Source organism: Rhipicephalus microplus, chromosome 10 (assembly GCF_043290135.1).
Source record: "Rhipicephalus microplus isolate Deutch F79 chromosome 10, USDA_Rmic, whole genome shotgun sequence".
Taxonomy (NCBI): domain Eukaryota; kingdom Metazoa; phylum Arthropoda; class Arachnida; order Ixodida; family Ixodidae; genus Rhipicephalus; species Rhipicephalus microplus.
The window spans coordinates 89,951,371-89,968,048 of record NC_134709.1 but is presented as its reverse complement, the minus strand read 5'-3'; the positions used below and the strand labels follow the sequence as shown (position 1 = coordinate 89,968,048).

Below are 16,678 nucleotides of genomic sequence, written 5' to 3'. Positions count from 1 at the left end.
TGATCTTTAGTGTCCCTTTAAGGTTAAGGAACGCACCGTACTCCTTGCTGTGCAGTGTATTATTTCTTGATGCATTCATAACCAGCACTGTTGTGGTAATTTCTTTAATAGATACAGGAAATAATTTGATGCTTTTCTGTCTAAGCCATTTTTGCGAAGAACGTTCGCACCAAAGTGGAAACGAATGCTGGCGTTGACACTTGTCAGCAGTGAAACACTACCCCGAACGCATAAGTTGTCCACATATAACCCTTTCAGTGGAGGAAATGATTCGAGGACAGCATGATAGGGGACGTAGACGGGCTGCCATATTGGGCTTTGCTTGCGTTGTTTCCTGTGCTAAAACAGGCTGAAATTAAATAACCCGCACGTTCATAGTTGTGTCATGTTGTCGACATGGCGACTAAAATCGGGCATTGCCTGCAGCTCTTTGAAACCTTGAAAAAGCGACATGCTTGTATTTGCACTATCTGCTAACGAGCACATGTGTCTCATTTTCTGCTTAATGTACTCTGTAAGGTCTCCTCATGAAAAAATCAGAATGTAGTCGTGTCTGTAGCTTTCTTATGACATCTTGCTGCTCGTTTTGAGCAAATTTAGTTTAGGCAAAATTTTGGGCTGTACACTTTTAAGTCAAATGTGGGCGATTTAGTTCTTGGCTGGATGCTTGAATAAAGAGCTTCTACCCAAGAAGCTTTCTTTCATGCAGCACTCTGATATGGCCGCTAATTTGATTCACTGCCTTATACTTTTTTTTTTCAAATATTTTTTGAACATTTGTTGCAATAGCCTTAAAGAGCTTGTTTCTCAGAAATTCCAGTGTTGCATCTTCTTTGGTTGTGAGCGAGAAAGCAGTGTTGGCTGGGAGTGAAAATTTGAGGTCGATGGAAATTGAGCATAAAAGTCAGAGGGTGTTTGTACTTTGACTTTGACCAAGAAACGTAGGCAGGCTAGTGACTAGGAAGGCTATAGTGCGGCATGCATATGTCGCTATCACGTTAAACTCCTGAAGGCGAAGCTTGAGGGTACCTTAATTTTTTATCTGAATCAGCTAAGAACTTTCAGTCCACTGAAGTGTGTAAGTGGGCGATTCGGTATTTACTTATGCTAACGTAGAGGTAGCAAATAACAATAGAAACAGTGATTAGCATTGTTATCTACTCCTCTCTGTTAATGTTATTGTGAACAGGTATTCTCTTACTCAGCATGATTAAGTACTGATTAGCCAAATTATCACTTTTAGTAAACTGGAAGTTGGTACGCAAGTAATAAAGTTAGCTTAATCGTCTCCTGCACAGTTTTAATGTACATGCAAAAACTGGGACAGTGCAATGCTTTGCAAACCCAACCGTTGGTTTTTTGAGATCTGGTTGTATAGAAGTACAGAATGTTGCATTAGTTGGTAGCAAAATTCATTATGGAAGTAGGTAAGGCATACAAACACTGACGCAACAGATAGTAACAAGAAAAGGGAACAAGCAGGCTTGTTTTTTTCTGCTCACATTTAGACACTTTGTCTTCTTTTATGCTGGTGCTTTATGCACATCACCTAGTATGAGTTATGTACAATAATTAGTGATACAAGATAAATCTCTTAGTCTCTTAAATGTCATAGAGGCTAAACACAGTTGGGAAGTACAAAAGTGTTCGTAACACTTAACGCTCGGGCAAAAAATTGTCTCTTGCAAATCGATACTTCGCATGGGAAATGCAGTTTTCTCAGATGTGATGGTCTCGAAGCCTGTGCTGCCGGCTTTATATCTTTGTGTTGGCTGGTGTGCTACTCGCTTCTGTGATCTATTTTAAGTAGACAATCGTATACGAAGTGGCTGGCATCTAAAATTTCACCCAAAATTTGTGTTTCTGCTATTGTTGTCCCCCTTGGTGGACATAGTGACAAAAATTGTCTCGAAAGACCAGCTGCCTTTTTATTTTGACACATGGAATATTTATTGTTTGGGGGAAAGGCTGATCAAGCGAGGGAATTTCAGTGAAAAAATTTTCTAGAAGCCCTGATATAGCTATGATTTTATATTCAAAATGCACAGAAATTGTATCGCTACAGGGTTTATACCTAGAAAACTTTGGCTTGTTTCCCGAAGGTTGGTTCTAACTCTTGTAGGGTCTGCTCAAAGTCCCTAGATTTTTTAATGAGAAAACCTGGGAACTTATAAGGTCCGCTCTTTCTCTTTCTGACTGAGTGATCCAGCTACTGCAGGCTTCAGAAACATACCTTTGGGATGCAATAAAATTAAGACACGTGCTGGGCGCCTTGAGAACCTCTGGAGATCTCGGTAATTTTAGTAGACGTTATAATATGCTCTTGTGATCGACGTTTCCCGTCGCGCCTTTCGTGCGTTTGTGTATACTTTACGCTGGTGTTTGCGGCGACCATTTACGCTTAAACTTAGACGTTTCGCAATAATTCTTTTTGTTTCAAGTCGAGGCAGCAACGCAATTTTAGGCGGCTATGTTGTAGTTCCACTAACGCTACGCTCGAAGAGTGACGGCAGCGTCAAGGAAACAGCGCCGGCCCGCTGCGGTTCGTCTCGGAAAGACCAGTTTCGGCGCTTCGTTCTGTTTTTTTTTTTCTCACGGTTCGTAACGGACCGTGCGGAAATGATCAAAAACCGTTCGAGGTCCGTACTATACGGGCTGGGAATCTTCGCTCCGACTACGCGCGCTGATCACCTGCCGCGTTCACTCCGCTTCCAGACGTGCGCGCGCGCGTGCCACGCCGCCGCGCTGTCAGCACGACCTGAACGCCAGGGGTCGCCACCGTTTGTTTAGTCACGCATCGCTCGCACTCTACGCCTCCTCTCTTGTTATTACGGCGAGCCGAGAGACAAGCCAGCGCGCGCTCCTTGCCACTGCGACGTACTACGTGACAACGCTCGTTTAGCGCTTCAAGTCGGTGTCCGCGCGTGCTGCTAAACCCGCGGCGACGTTTCTGAGAACCGAGCCCTTTGCCGAGTGACGCCGACGAAGGCGGACAGCGTAGCGGTCTTATCCGGACTGTGCTTCTCGCGTTCAGTGGTGTCCGCCATATTGTGTGACGGGTTGACCGACGACGGCGGAAAAAAAATAACGAGGAGGCATTTCTCTTCTGCGCCCTCCTCTCCCGCGCGCCCCGCAGCAACCACTTGCTGCATGCCATCCGTGTGCGACACAAGACGTGGGCCAAAGTTTTAAATGAATTGCGTCGCTATTATGAACGGGTGAGTATTTGGTCCGTCTGGTTCAATTCAATGCATGCCGATTTCATTTTGGCGCCGACGTGCCCGTGGTAGACGCGCGTGCAGCGCCGGCGTCCAGCTTTTTCCGACCCGGGAGTAGGAGAAAAAGGCCTAGCTGGCAGGCGCTCAACTGTTGATTTGTTCCTTTTTTTGTTTGCGCGTCGGGTACGGTCAAGGGGGCAACAACACTTGCCGCATGCTGTTCGCGTCGTACTCTTCTGCTTCGCCTGGACGTCCGAGTGGCCCCTCCGAGTAGTCGCTAGACGCGCCGTGAACCGCTTGCGCATGACGAGGCAGGCGGCGCGTGCAGTCATGTCAGCCGCGCGTTGCGGAGTTGCGACCGCACGCGCCGCATCCCGTATGCGTGCGAGGCTGGTAGAGCCTGGTTGACGCCCCATAGCACTCGTACTATGTTTTACAGTGTGTGCTAAGCTTTACGATTCAGTTAGCCTGGGCGTGACACGAAACACGACGTTCTTTGAACTTTGAGGAAAGTGGTTGTACCAGCCCGTGTGGCAGATACCTAATGGCAGCTGGAAGCATTCGGCTTTCGATTCGAGGCTTATCTGTTGGAGCCTTGCGTTCTAAAAAGGTGGGGGTGATTTTATTCGTTTCCGCACGAACGTAGATTATCATTCGTGGCAGCACTGGTCGTTTAATGACGTGGCTGTGCCTGTACAAAAATGCAACGCCAAGCTAGCGGCGCAGGCAACGGGGCAGCCTTTCAGTGGCTGGCGGCAGTTCATTCATCGCTTCTTCTTTTGTGCGTTTCTTGCAATACCGTGACATGCGTGGATTTTCCCTGCTTCGGGCAGGCCCGTCCGAAGCGTTTCTGCGGGCAAACTACGCCGTAAAAAAAAAAAAAAGAGAAAAATTGCGGCGTTAAAAACGCGAATCCGCGGCTTATGACACTGCGCGTGGCTTGGCTTTTTAAACAACAGGTGGTTGTAGCAGCAGCCCGGGCTGAAACAAAAGTGCCTAAAAGAAGTGACGTTGTAATCTCCCGCTTTCGTCACGACTTTACGCGATGGTCGCATCTCAAAAGCGTGCCGTTTTACGCCACATTTTATTTCGTCTGGCTGTTATTTCCCGCTCAGTGGCCGGCTGCCTCGCCATATCGCTTGCTGGGTGGAGAGGCGTGCCTCGCGATATCTTGTGTCCTGCCATTTATTAACGTTTATTTATTTGGTGCCTCGGCAAACGCGAAATAGGTCGGAATTGGTCTCCTAAGGGACCGCCTTTGACCGAGTCTTCGGAGTGGAACATTTTTTTTTTCTTTTCTTCTCGCGCGAGAGGCACGTTCGCTTTAGTGGGGGGTCTGCTTCGATTTTGTTTTCTTCTACGGTGTCGTGTACGTTCTCATGGTTTGTTCCTCGTGGCGTGACCGACCCCCGTGCGGGACTATGTCGATCGTGGCGTGCCAACAGTCGTCGATACCTCCTACACGCCAAGTGCCACTCTGCGGTGGTGATGGCAGCTGCGTGTTTGACTGCCATGGCGAGTAAGTTTGTTTTCGCAAAAAAGAGAAAGAAAAATGGAGTCCGTGTGCTGCCTCGCACGTTCAATCGCGTTGACATTTCCAATGACGCCGGGGCACGCTCTCTTGTGGCCGCAGCAACACTCTACTCTAACAGCGCAATGGGTTCTGCTACTGCCACTAGACACACAATTAGTGTTAGTTGTTTCGCATTCTTAGTGCTGCGCTGATTGTTACGTTAAGCCCAATTGGTGTCTGTTCGCTTTAAGCATGGCCGTTCACGGCAGAGCTTTGTGATGTATCACACCCTGGTAAATAGAAGACAATGCTGTGGCCCTCAGTATACAGGGCAGCTGGCGTTTGGCATTCCTTCTGCCCTTGCATTAAAAAGCTGTGCAAGCAATTACCAAGTAGTTTGCATGCCTGTCAACCTACCTGCCTGGTCAGTGTAAAGAAGTGTATCGCTTTGCATTGTTTTAGTCACTTTGCATTGTTTTTGCGGGGAAAGGTAAAGTTCAGTGATGCCAAAGAATTGAGCGTTTGGGCTTACGTGTGCCCGACTCTTTCAGAGCAAACAGTGCACGCTTTGAGGCTGATCAGGGATATGCAGTTACACACACAAAAAAAGAAAGCAATAATTTCGGTTAATGCACAGAGGTGCCAAAGCACGAATGCTTGCCAACATAATTCCCAATATAAAGCAGTATGTGCAGATCAACATGTCCGTTAGGGCACGCACCACGTCAAAACCCGCACAGACGAAACAGTCTCGGCCGGCTATACAAAACACTCAATGTCTATCCTCCTGGATTTACTTGGTGGTGATCCTCTTGTACCCTTAGCGGCCTGGTGATCATTTTAAGAGACTCCGGCTTTTTCAATAAGCTTTAAATGACATTGTTTCGGTGTTGATTACCTAACGCCTTGAGGCTGGTGCAGTGTAGCCTTAGCTGCTTCTACGTCATGAATCGAATTACGACCCCCCGCACCTGCCCAAGACGTTTCGCCTAGCAAAGCCGGAAGCTCAACTACTCCATACAGACTCCTACTGGGATGTACACAGATGCACAGTGAACAGTTCAGTTATGCAAAATCGGAGGGGTAATGAGAAAGAGAACTGCATTATGGTGTTTCGGCCCCTCTGCTTGACAATAGTTGGAGCAGTCAGTACAACAGCGTTCATCTGCTCAGAATATGCGGCAAATATATACATAATCATCAGCCTGACTAAGTCCGCTGCAGGGCAAAGGCCTCCTCCATAATTCACCTTTCAACCTGGTCTTGTGTTTTCTGCTGCCACGTTATACCTGGAAACTTTTTAAATTCGTCATTGGCTACCTCAAGATGTCAAGTAGATATGAAGGCTATTTGCCGCTGTAGCACACATGCTCATTTGTAAAAGACGTTGCGAGTCACTGCATATGCTACAATATGCCGATCATATGAATATATAAAAGTAAAAGCTAGGCTTTGTTCACATGTTTCCCGACCAGGTGTTAGTGCAGTGCCATAGTTGCTAATTGAGCTTGTTAACCTTTCTGTCTAGGACTAGCACATTTGTGTAAATGCAAGTAGGACAGCTGTGGACAAGTGCACAACCCGTATAGTTGCACTAAGGTTGCGAGTTCATCTGGCCACTCATAAATGGCGAACTAGTCTGCTGCACTTTATGTGTACTTTCAAGATAGCGGGGATTTGCATGCGTTTGTGTGCTTGTGATGGGCGGACAGACTTGACTGCACTTCACTAACAGCATTAATGCAGTGGTCTCTGACACAAGTTTTGCTGGCTGTGCGACATGTACAGCTCATCTGCAACTCATTTGAAAGTGTCTCCAGTTTATCCTGATTTTTCTTCTGAAAGCTATGCTACCATCTGTTTGCTAAGACATTGCTGTGCAGCCCTTCTGGTCAACATGGCTTGCATCTGTTATTGTCACTTTCAAATGAGGATTCTTTCTTGGTGTTCAAGGTTCAAGTGTTAAACCACAGAAGAAAAAAAAAAGTGCAGGAAGGGTGCTCTTGGTATCGTCTCCTTCTGTAGTTTACCGCTTGTCTTAGAGGCCAACTTCAGCGATTTTTTGAGGTCAATCAATCTCCATGAAATTCGCTGGGCATGTTCCTTTGCACATTTTCGTCCTTTATGTCAAATAAACGGTTTGAGTGATGCACTGATTGTTTGCAAATGGATTTCAAAAATTGCCTCAAAAAGCGCACCTCACTTGCTAGAATTATTGGCAACACTGTCTGTGTGACTTCATGTTTGGCATGTCAACGGAAGCGACAGCCGATGGCATCGCTACTTTCGCCGCTACAGCGTTTATCGTGCTTTCGAGAAGGCGGCGATGTTTGGCGCAGGTATAGCACGGGAATGTTTTCTTCCTTCCTCTGTGGTGTTTGGTCGGTGTTTCACTAAACTGGCTTTCACAGTTTTCATGCTCCACGCGGGTGGAACCAGCACACGGCCTCTGGTCATACGCGGGCAGGGCACTTGGTTGGGTTTCGGTATTGCACATTTTTGCTTATTAAAAGTTATTTTCAAATTTCCTGAGTATTTCAGCTATTGGGCTCATCACTTGAGTGTCTCAGGAACATAGAAATGCCATGAGCTTGACATGGTAAAAAAATCGTCTTTGGCTTTGGAGTTGGCTTTTAACCCAGGGCTTCGTAACTTTTCGAGGTGGATGGCTGAGTTTCACGAAGGCGGCACTGCAGGGGCTGGACAGCAAGTTGGGAGGGAGTAGGGGATTCGGCAAATTACGATAGTGTACGTTCAAACTAAAAAAAGGGTGCTTATGTATACGTACAGTACTGATGGGTTCAAGCACAACACCAGATTTCTTTAGCATAACTAGTGTGCGCAGGTGCTTAAGATAACTGCGTCATATCTTGACAAATGTAGTCTTTGAAGATAATTTTGGCTGTAATGCATTGGAGTAGAAATTATGCCAGTATAACTCAAACTGAGGGCGGTGCAAACGAAAGTATGGGGGTTACTTAGCCTTAAATGGCCCCTTTTTAATACTGGAGTACTGTACTTGTGTACACGCACACATACTTAATACAAATGTATTAAGTGTTAAGTCAACCCCCTCCCCCCAAAAAACAAAAAAAAATGCACCCTTCATTCAACAAGGTGCACATAGGGATTGTGAACAGCAAGCCATAATGTGGGGTCTGTAACATTTCCTTTGGCTCTATCATGTATCGTACGTCATTTACAAGTGCTAGGCAACATCTGTCTGCTCTCGGCTCTTTTGGCATGTGCATTTTCCGACTTATCTCTCTGCCATGGTTGGCTGATCTCTTGCATCCTGCCTGTTAATTTGGCAGTACATATATTTTTTGTGTCTGGCATTGTGTTTCATTGCTCTTCCTTAATTTGTATGAATAAGAGATGGCAGGAGGGGGGGATTGTGGGCTGTTTTTGTTTGGCACACTCTAATGAAACTTACAACAATGATGTGAACGAAACGTTTGGGGGCACTACCCGTATGTTTAAACTAGGGTTCCTGAATGCGTTCTTCCTGCCGCCGCTGTGCTCGATGAGGACACGGCGTCCAGTTACGATGCCCTCTTCGCAAGCAGCCTATAGCCATGATGGGCAGTCAATGGGCATCGGGCGGCGAGGTGCAGAATTCTTTGTGTCTAAACGTGTGGTACTAAATTCTTTTGCTACCACAAAAAAAGTGGCTGTTTTGATTAGGTGTAAAAATTTTTTTTTGCAGCTAGATAATGCCTTGTTTACATTCTTTGGTACCAAACTGTACCTAAAGAATGGTCAGTCCAATAACATAAACATTGTATATATATTATGTGCATTATGTAAAAAATTTATGCAGTGATTATACAATTAAGGTGTTAAAAAGTGGACCAGCTTAAAAAATGGTGAGTTCAAAAACAATTCAAGGTATACAATTTGTTGCTTCTTATGTTGGAAAAAGATTGTACATGTTTCAAAAATTATTGCCAAAAATTGTTCTTTCCATAAAAAAGAAAGTTAGTGAGGGTGCTGCCGTAGTTGGGGTACCCTGTGCAGCTTGCCATTGCAGACGGGGTCTGTTTGGTCCGAGTCCGTGACACTTAGAAAGGCAAGGAACAAAAAAGAAGCATGCTTGTGGGCATAACAATTGGTGAAATGCATATTTGTTAGTGTAGTCGCACATCATGCTGGTCGGATGTGCAGTAAAACACAGCTGGAAGGAATCGACTGCCCAGGCAAAGCCCCATGCTTTACTGGGGAGCGCGCCTCCCACTTCGACCTCGGGTTTCGTCTCTGAAGACGCCGCACACGCTTTACAGATTCCGGCCAGGAATCATGCCTGTGTGATGTTGAGACCCTCAAAATGAGTAAAATTGCTGCGAGTGCACGCTCCGGCACCTGTAACTACTAATTGCACAACAAAATGTGCGCCACACATACAGCCGACATTCACTTGCTCGATGTTGCGGCTTCACTTGACGCATCCTGGTCATCTGGGCTGAAATTCTTTGTCAACATCCTTTCCAGGCTCAATGCTGCTCATTTCATCCCCCAAATCTGCTGTTGATGTGCTTGATTCGCAACAAACATGTCGTCTTCTAGGAACGTCCACATGGGAAAACTATGCAACGATCGGCACACGCTCTCACAGCAACCCGATGCTTCTTGCGACAAGAGAAAAACTTCCCTAAAGCGAAAAACATCGAAAATATCGTGGACCTCGTGCGTTTCCCACTTTCTTACGTGGATGGCTTTAGGCACTCGCAAACTCTGCGAGCGCGCAAGCATTCAAACTTAAACATGCATCGTTCAAATTGAACGATTTGAATAGGCATGATAACAAGAGTTTGGTACTAAAACAAGACAATGCAAAGTTTTCGCATCACGAATGTAGAAGTCGTGGGTTTTTATCCTTTAATGTTCATTTTTAAAGCAAAATTAGCAGCTGGAGTTGCCAACCATGTGAACACCTTAAGTTGTTAGCATCTCTTTGGGCTGGTCGGTAACTATTACTATTAGTTAAAGGGTCTTTAAAACGGTTTTTCCACATTCCGTTTTTCCACATTCCACTACACAGAGAGTTCATATCAGTCTCTAAATTGCCCTTGAAACTTGGTCTACCAGTTCTATGTGTTTGTACAAAATCGTCAAAACCGTTTCAGGGCCCCTTTAACGATGACGAACACAGGCACCAAAGTCTCGTGGCCTTCCATTGTGTCTGTCTCTCTTTTGTATAAAAAAATCTCGGCATATCCATGGAGGGAATAATGATGAGTGGGGCAAAGCGCCTGACTGTCAATTCGTTAAGCTGTCAACTATATGAAATCGTCAATTGCCACCTAGTGATATTTCCAAGGACATCTACACACAATACAGCGATTCGAAAACTGTCATATGCAACTTCAGAGCGGGTAGGGTTTGCAGGACAGCCCTAGCCATTCTCCCAAGTAATCCGCCATTCCAACCTATTGCGTTAATCTTGACACCTGCTCACTCGGGCTTCATTGTTAATGAGGCGGCCCACGCAAGCGCTCGAGCTTTCACGATCCGAGCGCAAGCTCGCCTAAGGGATGTTTCAGAAACCAACAATTTACCTACTGCATATACATCTAAAGAAAGGTTACTTACATATGACATTTGTGGGCACTACCGCCTCGGTCGCCGAATCCTACCGCCTTTACAACGTCGGTTCTCCCGCAGGCGTGAGGTCCTCTGGCGTAAAGTACAAACCCGAACTTTTCTCTCCCCTATCTTACGCCACAAAATTTATCCCTGAATTTACCCTGATTCAGACTGCGAGTTTTGTACGGTAAGGAAAGCGGACCTTAACCACATTATGTGGCAATGTCAAAATCACTCCCCTGCCCCAAGCTTTCATATTCGTAAACAAATAAGTAGTCAGGGGCTATGGGAGGCTGCCATGCGCAGCTACAATATCGACCTTCAGGAGGCTATCCTGAGGTGGGCTGAGGTGGTAGAAAAGGCCTACCGTGAGTAAGATCCCTCGCCTTCTCACAGCCCCTTTCTCTTAAGGGATAAAGTTGTTTCTCTCGCTCTCTACACACAATGCCATCTATTGAGCAATTCATAAACTAAAACTAGCTACATATTACTACAAAGGAGGCAACGACCCACATTTTAAGGAGCTTCGCCCCCTAAAAACCACGTGCGTCAGGTGGCAGAGACTCGCACAATCACCGTAACATACCACGGCCGCCAGCCGTGAATGTACACACCCTTTAAGCAGGGACACTTTTCCGCTTTTATGCAAGACTCGTTCCACAGCATTGCCGGTGTCTGCCGCGGGTCACATTTATGACTCGTTAAAAACGCGGCATGAGTTTTTACCTTTAGTTACTGGCGTACCATAGTGTTGGCAGACTTCAACTGTGTTGTACTCAATGTTTCAAAAGTACATAATTTGAAAACTGAAATTATTTCATTCCGATTTCATAGCAGCAATGGCGTAGTGGTTAGAACATCAGCCTCGCATGCAAGAGGTTCGTGGTTCGAATCCCGGCGCCGTGCAGTTCCCAACCGGATTATAAAAAAAGTCCGTGTGGTGATGGAACTGCATTAAGAGGCCTGGGGTGCGGCCTCGCCGGTGACCACCTCCGGTAATGCCCTCCCTCACCAGAGAAGGATTGGCCACCCCGGTGCAGTATCTGGCCATTACCTCCCACATGCATACGTCAATTAACTCATGGCCCTCAGTCCCCAGCGGCTGCGAAGCAACTGACCATGGCGGCAGTCAGATGTGTAACGCAGCAGTGGGTGCTAAGAATCTCTGGATCCGGACAGGCCGCCATTGGAACCGGAACACTGCAACGTTTAACGCTAGAACCTTATCTAGTGAGGCAAGTCTAGCTGTGTTATTCGAGGAGCTAGAGGGTGTTAAATGGGATGTAATAGGGCTCAGTGAGGTTAGGAGGACAGATGAGGTCTATACAGTGCTACAGAACGGGCACATCCTTTGCTATCGGGGCTTGGCTGACAGAAGGGAACTGGGAGTGGGGCTTGTTATGCCAGCGAGTCCTCGTCAAACGTCCGTGCCTCTGAAACAGGCAATCTGGGTCAAGGCCAGCCCGCAGCCCGCCGGGCGCGAACAACTCCACGGCGTGAACACGCGCGGCGCATCTGTGGCCCACGTGCATTGAGTCAGCGTCGCACGTGACAGCGAGCCGGCGTCCTCATGTCTGGTGGCCTGACGCATCGCGCGGCGAACCCCATTGGAGGAGCCTGCTCTGAAGACCAGCGGCGCTTCTGATTGGACATTTTAGTTGGGCCCGGTGTAAATAAAAGAAGCCCTGCGGCGCGTCGCGATCAGCGGTTTTAGGCGAAAGGCTGACCTATGTGTTAGAGAGAGGAGCTCGGCTCTTCGAGTCTCTGCCGGCCCCAGTGCCGAAATTGTAACGCCTCTGTATATATGCTGTACATAAACCTTGTTTAACTCACCGTCGTCTCGTCCGCTCGTCTCCTCAGCTCTGCGCAGAAGCAGTCGCGAGCTGAGAAACATACGCTACCAAACGGCTGGTGACCTTCCCGGCGGGGTCGAAAGCAGTGGCGCCTCCGGGACCGCGTCGGCGTCGCCGTCTTTCGCAACAGTGGTGGCTTCGGCGGGATCGGTCCGCCGTTTCTCAACAGTGGTGGCAGCGGTGGGATCGGTCCGCCGTTTCTCAACAGTGGTGGCAGCGGTGGGATCGGCCGGCGTCAGCGACATCGATGCGGTGAGTGCCTGATGTTTTCCCCTCAGTTCACCAGACTACTCTAGCTCAGGTTGTAGTAGTTTAGAGAAGGGCTGTGTGAAGCATTAGAGTGAGCTTTGATCGTTTCAAGCAAAGTCGAAGTGCTTTGAAACCAAAGTTAAGGCGGAGGGGGTAAACACGGCAGTGTTAAAATTGCTTGCGCGTCTTGCTAGTAGGCTTATAGTGGGTACGGCAAGTAGATTCTTAACAGGGGCAAACAGCAAGAAGCTAGTGTGAACGATGGAGAACCTTAAAGTGAAGGAACTCATCGAAATTTGTGAGGAACTCGGCATTACTTTGGGCCGTGCGAAACGAAAGCAAGCGATCCTTGAGATCATGAAGGATGAGGGAGTGTCGGCTGAGGAAGTCGATGAGGCCTGGGTGGATATTAAAGCACGCCGTGAGGAGGCTGAAAGGCGAGAAGTAGAAGCTCGCGAACGTGAGGAGGCTGAAAGGCGAGAAGCTCGTGAAGAGGCTGAAAGGCGCGAAGCTCGCGAACGTGAAGAAAGGCGCGAAGCTCGCGAACGTGAAGAAAGGCGAGAAGCTCGCGAACGTGAAGAGGCTGAAAGGCGCGAACGTCGCGAGCGCGAGGAGGCCGAGAGACAGGAGCGTCTCGAGATGAAACGAATAGAATTGGCAATCCTACAGTGTTCGCAGGCGCCTAGCGCAGCTTCTCCGACGATTCAGGTCAGCGGTATTAGAATTCGGGATCAACTGCCACCGTTCGTAGTGGGCGAGGACATGGCGAAGTATCTCGTCAAGTTTGAACACGTCTGTGAGCGAAATGCTTTGGAGCAGTCTCTTTGGGCGCGGAACCTGCTAGCTCTTCTTCCCGGCGAAGTGTCCGACGCGATAACTTGCTTGTCGAGGGAAGCGTTTGAGAGCTATGACGAGGTTAAGGAAGTGCTCTTGAGACGTTATAAGTTGTCACCCGAGGCTTTCAGGCAAAGGTTCCGGTATGCTAGAAAGGGGAATGAGTCACACGTTGACTTCGCGTTTCGTCTTAAAGCCGATTTGATTGAATGGCTCAAGGGCGAAGGTGTTTATGACGACCGCGATAAAGTGGTGGAATGCGTTGCATTGGAGCAATTCTACCGCTGCATCGAGGAGGATGTTAAACTTTGGCTGCAGGACAAACTTGGTGAAGTACAGCTAAACAAGGCAGCAGAGTTAGCTGAGGAGTATTATACTCGCCGAAAGTTGCATAGCAGGGCAGTGCGCGTTGAAAAGGATGAAAGAAAAGAGGGCTTTTCAAAGAAACCTGATCAACGGAAACCCGCTCCGCATCGTAATTTCAAAAGGGACCCGTCTCTTACGAAGGACACTGTAGAGGAAGGGAAAACAGAAGCGGAAAAATCGAGTGAGGTCTCTAAACAACGCACTGATACCACACGGGCGTTTGAATCACGGAAGCCACTAATCTGCTACAACTGCAAAAAGGAAGGGCACATCGCGATAAACTGTAAGCAAAAGTTTGCTTTTGCAACAATTAGAGAATCGGAAAAGAACATGCGGTTGTTGGAGCCGTATATCCAAGCAATTAGTGTGAATGGGAAAGCGTGTCGAGCACTTAGAGACTCCGCGGCAACCATGGATGTTGTCCATCCTTCATTGGTGTCCCCGGATGACTTTACAGGAGAATGTGCGTGGATCAGGCAAGTCGCCGAGGAGCAGAGTGCTTGCTTACCTATCGCCACGGTTGTCATTGAAGGCCCGTTCGGTAAGCTTCGCACCGAAGCGGCTGTGTCTGCCGCGCTTCCCGATCGTTTTCCTTATCTCTTCTCCAACAACTCGGAGCAGCTTCTCAAAGAGCAGGGCAAATCGTTCTTCCCCAACTTTGCGTGCATGGCCCTCACGCGATCGCAAGCGCGAAAGCTATCGCGGCAGCTTGATCTGGTTCCAGGCGGTGAACTCTCAAGTGACCTTGTCGGCGGGTCGACGGAACCCCAGAAAGGAAAGTTTCCACATGAGTCATGTGAGCAGTCACGCGAGCGGCCCGTCGCCGAACCTAGCTGCGCGGTTTCCGGAGAAAGGGGAGACGACATGGCGCCATTGAATCAGAGCGAGAGGGCTGCAACGCTCTCGCCTGTAGCGGAAGGTTGGAGCGAGCTGCCGAGAGTTGATCGAGAGACGCTCAATCGAGAGCAGCGTGAGGATCTCTCGATTGAAGCGCTAGCGGAAAGCCACATTGAAGCGCCAGTGGAAAGCCAGAAAAACGCGGCAAAAGTGCTGTCGAAGGAGCACTACGAGAAATCGGGGAAGAAGCGCGCTTTTGAAGTTGATAATCAGGTAATGCGGCTGCAGCCATCCAAAAGGAACAAGCTTGAGGTTGATTGGGAAGGGCCCGCCAAAGTATTATCGAAGCCTTGCGATACAAATTATGAGGTGCAAGTAGGAAGGCGGCAGAACAAAATTTACAACTTGATGAAACCCTATGTTCAACATCAAGCGGTCGTAAATCAGCTGTTGAAGGCTTCAGAGGAAGAGGAAGCAGAAATTTTTAGTTCTAGTGAGGTAATCGAAAGGAGATCGAAAGTAATCTGGGAGCAGATAAACCTAGAGCCTAGCTTAAGTGAAGGAGGACCTGAGAAAGAGGACCTGAGAAAGATTGGTCCCGAGTTTGAAGACGTGTTTTCGGACTGCCCCGGAAACATGAGGGTGATCGAACACGATATCGAGCTAAGCGGTGAGGAGTCAATCCGTAGCAAGCCGTATCGTTGTTCCCCTGTGCAACGTCGAAAGTGTGAGCCGCTCTTGGTGCCGCATAGGTATCGTCGCCTAAAAGTGGCCGGTTACTGAGGTGGAGCATGTTGCTCCACAGCGCAACTTTGACGTTCGCTAAAGAAAAAAAAAAGGAAAGGTAAATGTTAATGCAGGTGCATTGAGCAGTGAGTTCCAGCTAGTAACTTCTCAACCTTTCGGTTTCTCGCTGGCGATTCGGGGAAAAATTTTTACCTCATTACGACCTGGGCTGAGCGCTCTCGTTCAGAGTGATCTCAAGGGACCAACTTTGTGGTATTCTAATTCGTTACGTTGTTGTACGTGGAAACAAAAAAAAAAATTGAGTTGTCATTTTAAGGGTCTTTTGTCCCACATGTGCCTCTTGAGGTAGAGGGAACAAAATTCCGATAAACACGTAGATAGGTATATGTTGTACTATACTTTGTCTGGTGTTCTGTCGGGTGACCGAAGGCACTTGCGTGTGTCGTGTGTTGTCTGTTGTCGAACCGTTCTTAGCAAGTTGCAGAACCATCGACAAGTGCTGAAACCGAAAATGGTCAGAAGAGACGAGCGAAGTTGGCCAGCAAGTTGTGGCGACAAGCCAGTGGAGCGGGGATCCGTCGTCAATGATGGGATGTGTTCCCGGAACAGTCTGGAGCTGTATTCTCCCCATGGCCCTGGAGGCGAACCTGGAGGGACCTGGCGAACGAGCGCACCTGACATCCGAGCCCCGTGGAAGCAGCTCGTCTTTCCGGTGCATTGTCTGGCGGCGGGGGTGCTGTTATGCCAGCGAGTCCTCGTCAAACGTCCGTGCCTCTGAAACAGGCAATCTGGGTCAAGGCCAGCCCGCAGCCCGCCGGGCGCGAACAACTCCACGGCGTGAACACGCGCGGCGCATCTGTGGCCCACGTGCATTGAGTCAGCGTCGCACGTGACAGCGAGCCGGCGTCCTCATGTCTGGTGGCCTGACGCATCGCGCGGCGAACCCCATTGGAGGAGCCTGCTCTGAAGACCAGCGGCGCTTCTGATTGGACATTTTAGTTGGGCCCGGTGTAAATAAAAGAAGCCCTGCGGCGCGTCGCGATCAGCGGTTTTAGGCGAAAGGCTGACCTATGTGTTAGAGAGAGGAGCTCGGCTCTTCGAGTCTCTGCCGGCCCCAGTGCCGAAATTGTAACGCCTCTGTATATATGCTGTACATAAACCTTGTTTAACTCACCGTCGTCTCGTCCGCTCGTCTCCTCAGCTCTGCGCAGAAGCAGTCGCGAGCTGAGAAACATACGCTACCAAACGGCTGGTGACCTTCCCGGCGGGGTCGAAAGCAGTGGCGCCTCCGGGACCGCGTCGGCGTCGCCGTCTTTCGCAACAGTGGTGGCTTCGGCGGGATCGGTCCGCCGTTTCTCAACAGTGGTGGCAGCGGTGGGATCGGTCCGCCGTTTCTCAACAGGCTCCTCCCACTCCACAGAAACGTAGCTGGCAACATAGAGGAATACTTTATCTATAATGAAAGGGTGGTAGGT

General features: G+C 48.5%; 1 protein-coding gene across 4 annotated transcripts in view; it reads left to right on the top strand.

Moving 5' to 3' along the window:
- Positions 1 to 2,849: 2,849 nt before the first annotated feature.
- The window catches only part of heph (polypyrimidine tract-binding protein 1 heph), a 161,098-nt gene continuing 147,269 nt past the window's right edge, over positions 2,850 to 16,678 (top strand). For 3 of the 4 annotated variants that reach the window (XM_037432630.2, XM_037432632.2, XM_037432629.2), the window contains exon 1: positions 2,850 to 3,218. In XM_037432630.2, coding sequence (XP_037288527.1) covers positions 3,193 to 3,218 — 26 coding nt within the window. In that variant the 5' untranslated portion in view covers positions 2,850 to 3,192. The remainder of the gene's footprint in view (positions 3,219 to 16,678) is intronic. The other variant, XM_075875855.1, reaches the window with a different exon arrangement.